The sequence below is a fragment of the Schistocerca gregaria genome, chromosome 9, assembly GCF_023897955.1.
Source record: "Schistocerca gregaria isolate iqSchGreg1 chromosome 9, iqSchGreg1.2, whole genome shotgun sequence".
Taxonomy (NCBI): domain Eukaryota; kingdom Metazoa; phylum Arthropoda; class Insecta; order Orthoptera; family Acrididae; genus Schistocerca; species Schistocerca gregaria.
Window position 1 is genome coordinate 130,539,273 of NC_064928.1, and position 13,708 is coordinate 130,552,980.

General features: G+C 42.2%; 1 protein-coding gene across 1 annotated transcript in view; it reads left to right on the plus strand.

Annotated features, from left to right (window-relative positions):
• LOC126292210 (esterase FE4-like) overlaps positions 1–13,708 on the plus strand; it is a 127,257-nt gene that overhangs the window by 50,499 nt on the left and 63,050 nt on the right. Inside the window, exon 5 of the mRNA XM_049986064.1 lies at positions 10,611–10,810. Within this exon, the coding sequence (XP_049842021.1) occupies positions 10,611–10,810 (200 nt within the window). The remainder of the gene's footprint in view (positions 1–10,610; positions 10,811–13,708) is intronic.

A 13,708-nucleotide genomic window follows, 5' to 3' on the forward strand; every position in this document is an offset into this window, starting at 1 on the left:
GGCTAGGCAGTAGTTTGAGGTGCTCTGATGAACACTCGCCAGTCGACATACAACAAGTGAAATCAAGCGGCGTTCAGAGAAGAGACACTTCGACCGTCATAATTTTATCAGTAATCTGTCGAGGTATTCGTAATAAAGTTCTCGAATTTCCTGCCCTCCAGAAATGTTCCCACGATGAAATTATTCTTGGGACCGAGAGCTTGCTGAAACCCGAAGTGGCACGCTCTGAGATGTGAAGCTAGTTGTGGAACGTACATCGCAAAGATAGATTAGAGGCCAGAGGAGAGGAAATGTACATTTCAATTGAAAAAAAATATTGTCTCTATTGAGATCGAAGTTGAGTGTGACAAGTAAAGTGATCTGATCGGGTGTAACAGCTGTAGGCGGAACCAAGGTAACTGTTGGATGTTTTTACTAGCCACCCGATTCTGCTGTGACAGTTCTAGACTCATTGAAAGAAACTCTACAGTCAGTAGCGAATAAATACACAGATCATGTAATACTAATTGAAGGCAGCTTTAACTAACCGACTATAAACACGAATGTCTATGGATTCATTGCGGGGAATGCATACAAACAGTCATGCGAAATACTATTGAACACGTTCTCTGAAAACAGCTTTGAGCGCTAGCTCAGCAGCCCACACGCAGTGCAAATATCTCAGACCTTGAAGCAACAAAGTGACAGAACGTTATCGACAGTGTCAGTATAGAAACGGGGATTATAGATCATGATATCATTATAGCAACTACGACTACGAAAGTTAAAAACTGAGTCAAGGAGGCCAGGAGAGTGTTTCTGCTAAATAGAGCAGTTAAGCAGTTACTAGAGTCTCACTTAGACACAGTGAAATGACAGCACTTAGCCGGCCGGAGTGGTCGAGCGGTTCTAGGCGCTACAATCTAGAACCGCGCGACCGCTACGGTCGCAGGTTCGAATCCTGCCTCCGGCATGGATGAGTGTGATGTCCATAGGTTAGTTAGGTTTAAGTAGTTCTACGTTCTAGTGGAATGATGACCTCTAAAGTTAAGTCCCATACAGCTCAGAGCCATTTTTTTTACAACACTTAGTGTCAGTAAGATGGATATAGAGGAATTATGGGTAGGGTTTATGCAGATTGTAAATCTTGGTCTCGACAATTATGTGCCTAGCAAGTGGACAAAGAACGGGAAAAACCCACCGAGATTTAATAACGAAATTGGGTGGATGCTGAGGAAGCGTAGGCTGTTTCAGTTCAAAAGGGACCGCACAAATGACGAAAAACGCTGGTTAGTGGAGATTCATGGATCTGTGAAAAGATGTATGCGCGAAGCATACAACTCCACACCTTAGCAAAAGGTCTGGTAGAGAATCCGAGAAAATTTTGGTCTTACGTAAAATCGCTAAGCGAGTCTGAGACGTCAATTCAGTCCTTAGCTGACCAGTCTGCAGTTGAAGATAAACAAAAACCGAGGTTTTAAATTTCACATTCAAGAAATCGTTCACACAAGACAATCGTACAAACTGACCGTCATTTGACCATCGGACAGGATTCCGTATGAACGACATAGTAATAAGCATCTCTGCGGTAGAGAAATAAGTGAAAGATCTGAGAGCAAATAAATCACCAGGTACTCTACGGCATTGGCTCCTTACCTATCTTTATTTTCTTGATTTATCGAGGAGCCAGGATAGGTCCACTGTTGCCGTCATCGGTGGCAGGTCCATGTAGCAAATTTCGTACCCTGTATATTCTAAAGCCACCTGCCAGCTTAATCGAGCATCTCTGTATGCTAGCAACAACAAGAAAAATTTCGTTATTTGCTGAACTTCATACTATTGGGATTATAAAGGCAAGTAGTGAAGTAAGACTGTATATATATGGCATACAGCTAAACTGTTGACAAACAACGAACTGATAGCAGACTCAACTCGGTCTTTTCTTACTGGACTTTGTTTGTACTAGTTTAATGGAGTTTGTTATATTCTATGTATTGTTTGCTTTTTAACAGGTTATGATAGGCTCCCGTAGCTTCTAGATTTCTAGACTTGGTATCTTTCACGTTATGCCCGTAATGCCTACCCAGGAGGGCCACTGGTTGCTTGTAACACCGTTTCTTCACTACACTGTCTGAGTTACAGTAGATCCTGGCTTCAGCGTAAATTTTCCAGGCACATTCCTGGAATCATCTAATCCTGTATTCTTCCTCAGTCACTGATATAGACAGTGGGCTGGAAAGTTCCTAGGAACTGTAAGTGTAGTGTGGAGCGCAGCACCATCCTTTGTACGACCGCAGTGGCCGTTTTTTTTCTTACGTAAACCAGACAGAGCAATAAACACTTAACTTAGAAAAAAAGGATTTTAGAACTTTCTCCGGTAAATGGAGTTTTCTAAATGTAATGTGGTTTTTATATGAAATATTAGTTATTTAAAAATAGCTGTAGGATCTTGTTTGTAGGCATGTAAGTCCTTTTAGTGCCTAAAATTCACATTTTTCTTCTAAATCAGTGTAAATCCTGTTTACGTTTTACAAATTGAGGTCATAAAACGTGCCTGAAAGTCTGATCTCATTTGCTATCAAAATAATTAAAAATTAAATTTGTTCCATCTCTCCTCTCACAGTTGTTGGCACCAAGCAGCTGGAAAAATGGGCTCGTAGTCAAGACGACATTTGGTCAAAATGCTGGCCAGTATGCAGATTTAGGATCTCGTGATTTCCAAAAATTATGTAAGGTAACTCTGTTACCGTTGGTTGCACAGTTTTCTTCTTTTTTTAAATCACGTACACTTTATTTGGAACCAAAGAGTACAACAGGTCATGTTTCCATGTAGAAACACTTACGAACGCTATTAATAATTATTGTCATTTCTGCTGTATTACAGACACTGGTCATAGGAATGTCTGCATGCGCAATTTAGTCAGTTTTTACTATAACGAATTCTGGATGGGGAGCCATGTGTGGTGTTGTAACATGACTTCTGTCATCGGTACATAACTGTGGGTTCTTTGGCTCCTCTGGGAAAAGGCTCATCAACGTTGTACGCGTGAAATATTAGTGAAACGTGGTACTTAGGGAAAGGTAGGATTGGGTGTGGACGAGGCCTTACTTAGTTACCATTGGTTGCTCAGTTTTCTTTCTTTTTTAATCACGTACACTTCATTTGGAACCACCTGCAAATAAGGTTGACTATAAGGAACAATTATCAAATTAAACTGTTAAGACAATGTGTAATAAAATATTCTTAAGCAAGTTGCACTCACGACTGAAGGCCTTATTAACCAGAAATTCAAATTATTTGTTGGCTGAAAGCCCCAATACTAATAACTCAAAAAAACAATGTAACGGCTGAAGAGGTACTAAAATATTTTTTTAAAAAACACAATCATTACATTTCACTATTAAGAGACAATATCGAATTAAAAGTTCTTTAGATAAATTGCATTCACAGGTGAATGCATTGTTCCCCAGAAATTCAAATTACTTGGCAGCTAAAGGCCCCAATAGTAATAACTGAAAATTAAAAATTCTTTTTTATTAAGAAAACGATCTCAAAATCTGATCGAACCAGGTGAAAAGTGGGCCTCAGACAGTGCTCCTAGGGTCGGCCTGGGAAAGTCGCTCAACTTCGTAACTGATGAGACAGGTAGGCAAGAGTCGTAATCACTTAACCAGATTTCAACTCAAACTAGTGACAGTTCAAACACAGACCAATACTCTTGGAAACTCTGCCTAACGTCTGATAACCAACACAACGATGGAATAACCCAGGCAAGGCGGAATCGGCAGACAGTACTGCGTCTTCAGAATCTGACGTTGAGAACATCCAGAAGCAGAAGGAACCACTACAACCAAAGCAGTCCAACAGAAACAACCTATCCGAACCACAATCAAGGAGGCTGTCTAACTACATGCCTTACCAGACAGCAGCGCAGGGCGAAGAAAGGTAAGAATTCAACGAATAATAATAAGCGGAGGATGGCTAAGTAATTGCGCCAATTCCAAACACTCCACTCATTGCTCTTCGTCCCAGCGACCCTGCGACCAGCACTGCGTGAACAAACGGCGTGATCTCAAAATAGTGGAGGTTTCACTACTGGGTTAATGTTCACTCACATCGAACGAGCTGGATCCGGTGGACAACGAGCTTGCGGCCCTTGATCTGGCAGTACCTGGGTGCGGCCAGCTGCCCCGGCATGTCCCCGCACTGCCAGACCGCACTGCTGCTCTGTCCCAACCGAACTCCCGACACACCCGGCCTGGAAAACACTTGACGTCCTTCCAAAGATAGTACCACGGTGCTTGATATCGATAAACCTTGCTGCTGCCACTTGCGGATAGACAACGCTAGCAAACATATTGGCGCCAGTAAACACAAGAAGAATACGAGATGCGACTATCCCTATTAACGAAGCCAACCTACCAAAGGCACCAATGCGAGCTGCACAAGGCTCAATTAGTCCACTTTATTACAAAAATGAATAAAAGATTTGCTTCATTAGGACACAGGATTGCTACATAATTTAAAACTGGCACTGACTGTGCTTTTAAGCAAACTGATGTCTTGTCTCACTGTCATACTCGATGATGGTGACTGCTGTAGCAGGTGTCACGAGCTGGGGCAGAGCTCTTGCATGTTAGACACTGTATTGATCTCAGTGTTAGGGCTCTGCTGTGCTGAGACGGAAGCATGATTTCTGGAGTGTCTCCTACTCGTTGTTGTGGACTGCAGCAAGCCCTTGTTAATGTCTATGGTACCAATTCAAGTTGCCGACCTTTCTGTGGCTCCGTGGCCTCTAGATGATTTCACATGTAGTATGTCTGCAGTTACTGAATGAGTAATTGGCACTGAAAACCCCATATAATGGTACTGAAATAAATTTGTTGGGTTTATTCTGGCGATGGAACCCATGTATAAATTAAACAGCACTACCATTTAATACCAAGTCTGTTACTAGTCATGTAACTTTCATTTAATCCTTTTTTTATTGCAGTCTGATACGTCTTCCCATTCCTAAGAAAAAAGGGGTCTTAACAAAGGGACAGATAGCCTAACTTACAACAAATGACGAAAAAGTATTTTTTTGTATGTGATACAATTACAAATTAAAAAGTCTGGGAATTTTCCATTATTGTACTGCAAGAGCTTGCTTCTTGCCACATCCACTGCTGGAAAAAAATTAATATACCCTTTTAGAGATTTCAGATGCTCTTAAGATTTACTGTTACAACAGCGCATATGGGATACATGAAATGATTACATTTACATACCAACAGCACAAGCAGTTCTGAGGCACCAGTTATCGCTCCTTTCTGAAACTCTCTTTTTAGCAACTGACGTAGTCTCCACAGGCAGCAATGCAGGCATCCAGTCGATCGCATGGATCGTGAAAACTGTCCTGGGATACGTTACGCCATGCCAGCTTGATCTGGTCACGTGGTTTCCTAAGAGTTGTTGGTTGATGAGTCACATAAGGCACTTCTCGTCCCATCATATCCGATATGTGCCTGACTAGCGACAACTCCAGAGATATTGCTGGTCAGGGAAGTTACTGCACGTTCGAGTTTAGCGGATAGTGAAAGGGGTAGGCATTGTCCTGCTGAAACATCTTGTTTCTGTTGCAAGAACAGCAAAACAACTGGTATAGCAACATTCTGCTCGTACTGATGTCTAGTTAGCGTCCCCTCGAGAAACACTAAACGTTAAACAAGAGCTGTAGCTTACCGCACCCCAGACTATAAAGCGTGGGGTGCCGCCAATGAGTCTCCATGAGATAACGCTCACAAGGTCTCTGTTGTACGCGCAACTATCATCATTTGCGTGCAGGCAGAATCTGCTTTCATCACTGAAGACCACAGTATGTCATTCCAATTGATCCTCTGATGGCACCAGTCAGGCCGTGCACATCGATGCAGTGGTGTGAGTGGAAGATGGGCTAGAGGTGTACTAATAACCAGTTCGCAACAGTTCGTGTTGTCATGTCTGGACTCACAAGTCCTCTTATCTGTGCTCTGGTAGGTGTACAATCTACCACTGCTGCCCTTACAATACGAAGATCCTGGTGGGCATCTGTGCTGCGTGGACGTCCAGAACCTTGTCTATGGCCGTGAGAATGTTCACGTGACCACTGTTACCAGCATCGTCGCACAACTGATGCAGCATGTCCAACTTGTGTGGAAATTTTCCGAATGGAGTATAGTTTGACCCCTTTCAGTCTTGCTTAGTTGGCTGCAGGAAGAACAAGTGTGACTCCGTGGCATGGTCACCTACTTGCTTGTCACCGTGCTATCTGTTGGCGAACGACATTGAAACCATTATCACTACACATACTATCCCCGTCTCGTATGCCATCGATGGATTAAAATCGACCTCGTCTTTCCAGGTGTACTGTTTTTTTCCGGTAGTGTATGGTCATACTAGGTCAACAGGAAACACCCCATAGGTTTTGATGACGAGTTTGTAAGTAGCAAAATATGTCACATAAATTTCTGTATCTTTTGATTATATTGACTTACTAAGTTAAATTGTTTGCACTGCAAATGGTCCCTATCCTAGTATGTGACATAAATAAGAACTCGACATGTCTACCAGTTTTTGAATAAAATGGCTTCATAACAGTTGGACAGACAGACAAACAGAGAGACAGACAACAAAGTGATAGTATATGGGTTCCGTTTTTAATAACTGATGTATGGAACCACAAAAACAACAGAAATCTTATATTTTTATTCTGTCCACTTAGATTAAGAGGTAGCACATTTCTATTAAATGCAGAACAATGTAGTAGGTCTTGTTCGTTCTGATTTCCCTATAATCTTTCAAAAGAACTTGAGGAATGGCCTTAAATTGAAATAAATTGCTTCTTCTAGAATAAGATATGATGAAATTTAATCTGAAATACAGAGGGACACCTACATGTCGCCTACTTTGAAAGAGAGAACAACCCTTTTACACAATCACTAGGTTTCGATTTATTTTTAAGCGTCTGACCAAGCGCCGGAGGAAAGGGAACTTACGTCTGAAGGTCAGGATGCCTGATGATATGTCGCTTGTGTGGAAAAACATTCTCAGACCAGCTGAGTCAGTGTTGAGGGTGTCGTGTCCAATATGTTACATGTCATTGTCGAGAAACATAGTTGGCTAAATGATGGGAGACTACTGTGAGGAAAGAAATAACTATGTTTGACTCTTTACATCAACTCCTTTCCACAGAACCCCTGCTCTTGTTCTGATGCCAACACAACCACAAAAAGAGACAGGCGGAATTGCTGATGGAAGAGACGACTTTTAGTATTGTTAAATGTTATGTCTCTTAGAAATGTATAGCAGTCAGAAGCCTAAATACAAAGGCAGACATAGCCAGTCAGCAATGAGTAGACTGTTCTCGACCCAATCAATAAATATTTGCTTGTAGACGTTTGTTTACAAGACATATTTTCTAGTTTTTGTGGGCACTATCTACACTGGTGTCCAAAATTAGAGCAACAAACCGCTGTTTCCCTGTCCGGCGTCTAATTCGCGATATAATCATACAAAAAGCTAACAGATGTCCGTACAGTTGCGTTCTGCAGAGAATACGGCATTCCAGTCAACAGACGACTTCGCCAATGATGATGTCAGTGCACCTATCAAATGAGACAGTATTTGTCAAGCAGTCCACATCCACGAGCTATGTGTACATAGCCACAGACGGCGCAGTATGACACAGGGATAATGCTTACCAGAATCTCTGCAGTGGAAAGCCATAAGAAAAATGGAAGCAGGACAGCTGCAAGCAGATGTGGCCTAATGGCTTAATGTGAATCGTTCTGTCGTTTCTTGGATGTGAAGACAATTCATGGAGACTGAATCAGTATCCCAACGACCAGGGTAGGGCGGAACACATGTGATATAAGAAAGAGAGGCTGTAAGGCCACGACATTAACGCCTTACTTCTGCACCGTGACTGGCATCTGACAGGCACACAGGATGTATTGTATCGAGACAATCGATGTACAGAAGGCGTCAGCAGATGGCTTATACTTTTGGCGACCTGCTATATTCCTCAACATGCCAACCGAACAGTTGAACAGTGGGCCCGTGTTCTTTTCACAGATGATTCCAGATTTGATCTGGAGAGTGATTCTCGATGCATTCGCATCTGGAGGGAAACATGGAACACGATCTCAGAATCTAAATTGTGGAAAGAGATCGATCTCGAGGAGTTGTCGCCAGGGATTATGGTGAGCAGTCGAATACCTCCTCATTTAATTGTATGGGTGAATCCACAAGGTTTAACTGCTGTCAGGTATTGTGATAAGATCTTGGGTGTAACATGCAGTTGTTGCAGGGTCCTGTGGGCTCAGGTATTGATGGACGATAATGGTCTACTTCATACAGCATGCCCCATGGCTGTAAAGCCTGTATTGATGCGAAAGGTGGACACACCCCATAGTGAGCCCATTAACCAGCTGTCTGTGTAAATCAGTTAAGCTGCGAAGAATGAAGAACATTTTGGTCTATCGTTATGCAAGTTGAAACTGTTTATCTTCTGTATTTTTTTACGTTGTTTCTATTTTACAGTCATCTGCTTATACTGTTTTGTGGTAAAATAAATGCAACCTAGCATAACATCTGTTTGTTGCTTTAATTTTGGTCACCAGTGTACATCTATATGTGTACTTTCCAAACTACTGTAAATTGCTCAACAGACAGTGTTTTCTGTTGCACCATGTATTACATTTATACCCATTCCATTCGCATACAGAACATTAGAAGTATGATTGCTGAAATGCCACTCTTCATGCTACAGTCAGCCTAACCCTGCCTCTGCAGTCACTGTGAGAGCGATGCATAGATGTCTCTGGAATATTACTAGATATTACAATTAACTTGTGTAAGTAGGCATCAGTAGGGGAGTTGGCAACTATGTTGAACTGTCTACCAATTAAGGTTTTTCGTCATTATGTGATACTTTGCCATTGGTCAACAAAACCTGTGACCATTCATAAGAATAGATGTGTGTTAAGCATATGAGAAACATCTGTTTTAGAACAGCCTGAATACTTCCAGCACTGAAGGTTAAGTTTAACTCGCAGTTGTGACATAATCAATGAATACTGTGCATCGAAATTGCCTTGGGCTAGAAAATACAATGAGTTGGCCTAGAATCCCCTCCGTCCTACTACTTGAATGAGATTTGAATTCAACTGCCAGAGTTGTGCTGCACTTTTACTAATTACTTTACTTTCAGTTTTCCTGTTCAGGTCGGTTTTGGGCAATGTCTTCTAAATTTTTCAGCCTGAAATCGGGCAATGTCAGTAGTAGCACTGTTTATTAGCCATAGATATTGGAATGCCCACTTAAAGGGACTGATAGGACAGAATACATTGCCATTTACTACACCTCACCACAATCTGGAAAATGTCACTTCTGTCTTGTAACCTCAGTGGTGATAGCCTTACAAGTGCAACACCTGTTCTTAAATTATTGAAGGTCCACCAAGTTTCTCACCTGAGATGGGCATCAGTTGACCAGTATCTCAAGTTGGGTGCAGTTCAGGAAATTCTGTCCATATTGTTCATGAATCTTCTTCAGGATTTTAGTCTTACTGGACAGTTTCTCCGTGCACAGTACATCACATGTTTTTCATCAAAGCTCTATTTGATCATTTCTGTGAATTATATTGTTTATCATCATATACTTGGACCAGAGAAACCAACTGCTCCCTAGATTACGTACGGGTGTATCCTTCATAGAGGCAATTGTTAAAAGCATGTTTCATTCAGGATGACATCAACATTTCCACATGGACAAGTCTAGACCAGACTAGGACTGTGTGGTCTGCTGTATTTGCTTCCACTAACTGCAAGCAAGCTTTTTGAAAACATTGTTCCTCAGTGCTGCTTTCTTAGCAGTTTCAATGCAGTTGTTTTCTAGGTGTAAGACCGATCAAGGAGTGCTCCTAGGCATTTAGAATTCGCTGTGTATTCCAGCTGCTGATTTTCAGCATATATTTTGAGTTTTTGTCTTTCCTGTCTAGCTGCTAAATGACAAGCACATACCTGAGTTTTCAAAGGATTTGCTCTCGTATTTTGTTTGTAATACGTCACATGGTAGACAAGGTGCCTGCTAGTTGCTCTTCATCAAGTTCAAAATGTTCATTCTGCGCAGCAAGAGCAAGACTATCTGTGCAGGGGAAACGCTTCACTTTACAGAAAATTCTTTACCCATTTGCGTAGAAATCAAGTAAAATTGCTGAAACTACACTTCCCTGATCGTAGCCATTACATTGACTTCTCCACCTACGTTTCTTTTTTAATTACAGAAACATATATAGATCTTCTGTTCTCAAGAACTGACTGAATAGCTTGAAACAAATGGTAATTATCGAAGTTACTCTAGAGCTTGTCCACTGAGATTGTGTCCTATATCGTAAGCTCAGCTGCAAGCAGATCAATCAGAGCAACTCCTCTGCTTAATTAATTTTGGTATTCCCCTTAGTCTACCTTACAAGACTTTGAAACTAGCTTGTGCTGCTCATTTCAGGACTGAAATGAGCTCATTGAAGTTTCATCAATGTTTTTGGTATTTTTCTGCGTCTCCACTAGGTATCGAGACATGCTGCAATGTTTTGCTATGACCTTTTCAGGCCTGTTTCACAGAGCCATAGCGCACAGTGGCGTGGTTCTGGGAGACGGCGTGTGCTCCGACCGCATGCGGGCTCGATCCTTCACCCTGGCTGCACACCTGGGCCTCAAGACGGACGACCCGCAGCAGCTGGTGGACTTCCTAAGGCAACAGCCGGTGCAGCAACTCGTCGAGAACGCCATGTTTGGACGCACTGAGGACGTGAGTCACCATCCGCACCTGCGTCTCTACCCACCAGTAGTGCCCTGCTGTGTTTGTGACACTTGCTTAGAGGTTTCTGCTTTGACACTCGCGCTGCATGCCTGCAGATAGACTCTGATGGAGATAACTCCTTGCCAAATGGCGCTGGGGTGTTGCGCTTCATCTATTTGGTGTGCACCCAGCCTCACGATGCCAACTGAGGAGCTACTCGACCGAGTAGTAGCGGCTCTGGACAAAGAAAACCATCATAACGGCAGGGAGAGTGGTGTGCCCCTTCTATCCGCCTCCTCAGCTGAGGATGGCGCGGCGGTCGGATGGTCGCGATGGCCACTTGGGCCTGAAGACGGAGTGCTTTCCGCTCTGCCTCAGTTAAGATCCGCTAAATAGTTAGCAGACAGTATGGGCATATTGCTGCATCGTTGGCTAACAATTGGGAAATTTAATTCGTCACTCTGTAACTCTGGTTGTCACAAAAACTGTCATAAAAGGATTTAGAAACTTAACATACTCACATACACCTTTACCCTTAATCCAAATAAATACAGATTCATTTACAGACACTTTCCTCTTATTACGGCTATACAACACAAGTGCAGAGGGCGACATATATGCGGATTTACCAAAGTCTTTATTAGCAAGTTCAGCCATATGATAAGTACGATACGCAATTATATCTCTGTCGACAAAACTTTCTAGTCCTGGTACAGATGGAGTACCAGACCCAACTCGTACAATAGCTACTGTAAGCCAACCATTACCATGACCGAAAGTGTCGTTAATATCAACGCTAAAATTAACTCTACATCCAACAAATACACAAGGTCCATCCACAAGAGCAGTAGCGGCAACAGATTTAATTGGTATGCGGTTCTTCTTATCACCAGATGTTGTAGCGAACTCGATGTTCTCGATCGTTTTATACACTGTAGACCGCTTACGACGAATGTATCTCCTTCGTGGCATGTTGGCGGCGTTCAGTGCAGTTGCCTGTGCAGCAGCAGCAGCGCGAATAAGACGCTTTGCGCTGATCGCTCGCTTATATAGGCAGCGCTGACGTCATGACCTTGAACGGGACTTAAACTTTCGGCGGGACTTAGCCGCTGAGCAGTGGTACGCTTACAGCGTACGCGTGCTAAAGTAGATCTAAGCGCACGCGTACGCGCGGCGGCCTCGTTTAAGTCCCGTTCTAGGTCATGACGTCAGCGCTGCCTATATAAGCGAGCGATCAGCGCAAAGCGTCTTATTCGCGCTGCTGCTGCTGCACAGGCAACTGCATTGAACGCCGCCAACATGCCACGAAGGAGATACATTCGTCGTAAGCGGTCTACAGTGTATAAAACGATCGAGAACATCGAGTTCGCTACAACATCTGGTGATAAGAAGAACCGCATACCAATTAAATCTGTTGCCGCTACTGCTCTTGTGGATGGACCTTGTGTATTTGTTGGATGTAGAGTTAATTTTAGCGTTGATATTAACGACACTTTCGGTCATGGTAATGGTTGGCTTACAGTAGCTATTGTACGAGGTGCTTCCACAGTCACACAATTGTTGCAAATATAATTCATTTGGAGACTAATAATTATAGCTATTAAGAATAGATTGTCTTTAGGTTGATTATAAACTTCTAGTATTTATGGCACAAGCAAGCTTTTAAGGTATTTTTCTCCCCTGGGCAACATTTCAGGTACTGAAGTGTGGACACGTGGACGCAAAACAGTTAGTTTGTCAGGGAAGCAGAAAGTGTTGCAGGGGCGGCTGTACTGAGGAACTATTGTTCAGAAAAAAATCGATACAATTCTCCGTTTCCGAGCTATTTACCATTGAAGTTAGCCAATTGGGTCGTCACGTGCGCACATTCAAGCAGCCTGCTACATGCGGCGTCGCCAAACGAGTTCTTCATTTGATTCCCGAAAACCGAAGAAATGTCAACAATTTAAAGTAAACGATTTTTCAAAAATACGTCAATCTTGTAGCTCACATCTTCCTGAAAATTTTGATGTATAAAACATATATATTTGACACATTATAAAGCACGTTATTTGGTATTAAGTGTATCAAGATGCAACGCCCACATCCCTTTGCACAGCATTCTTCCGTCACACATAAGTCTATTTCGCTCTGTAGTAATCGAATGTTTATATTTGCGCCAGAGATTGTCTTACGTGAAACAAAGGACTATTGATGTCGATATTTTCTCTGCTGCTATCGACGTGCATCGTTTTGATGGCTGAATTTGTCTGTTGTCTGTTTTGAAAGGCTTGCAGTGTGGTGTTGTGAATTTCGAAACGATATTCATTTGGCTGTGTTGTTTTGTATTCGTTTGTGCCATATTATCGCACAAGATGCCTAGAATTTGTTGCTTGAATCGCGAAAAATGTCACCAGGGCAACAGATACACAGTAAAGGGTGCTACAACAAACGTTACTCCAGTGAATCATTGCTAGTGGTGAAGAATATCATCACAGAAATTCTCTACCGATTGCTGTGATGGAAGCCATCAAACCTATGTTCAGGAACTTCGCAAATGAAAACTTGTTGAAGAATTGTCTTCATGGCGGTACCCAAAATCCAAATGAAAGTTTTACGCAATGTGTATGAGAAAGATGGCCAAAAATCGTTATTGTGGGAAGAAATGCACATGCTATTGGTGTTTAGGATGCAGTTTCATGTTTTAATTATGGTCTGCAAAGCAGGAGATATCGTTTAGAGAAATTGAGAATTAAGCCCGGAATGAACTGTATCAAAGCTTTGTACGCAATAGACAGTGTGTAGTGAAAGCAGATAAACCATTTTTGGAGACAATAAAATCAAGGAGAGTGCATCATAGGAATGTGAAAAGGAAGAAAACTGATTTAGAAAATGAAAAAGAGCCTGCTTATACTACTGAAAAGCTCT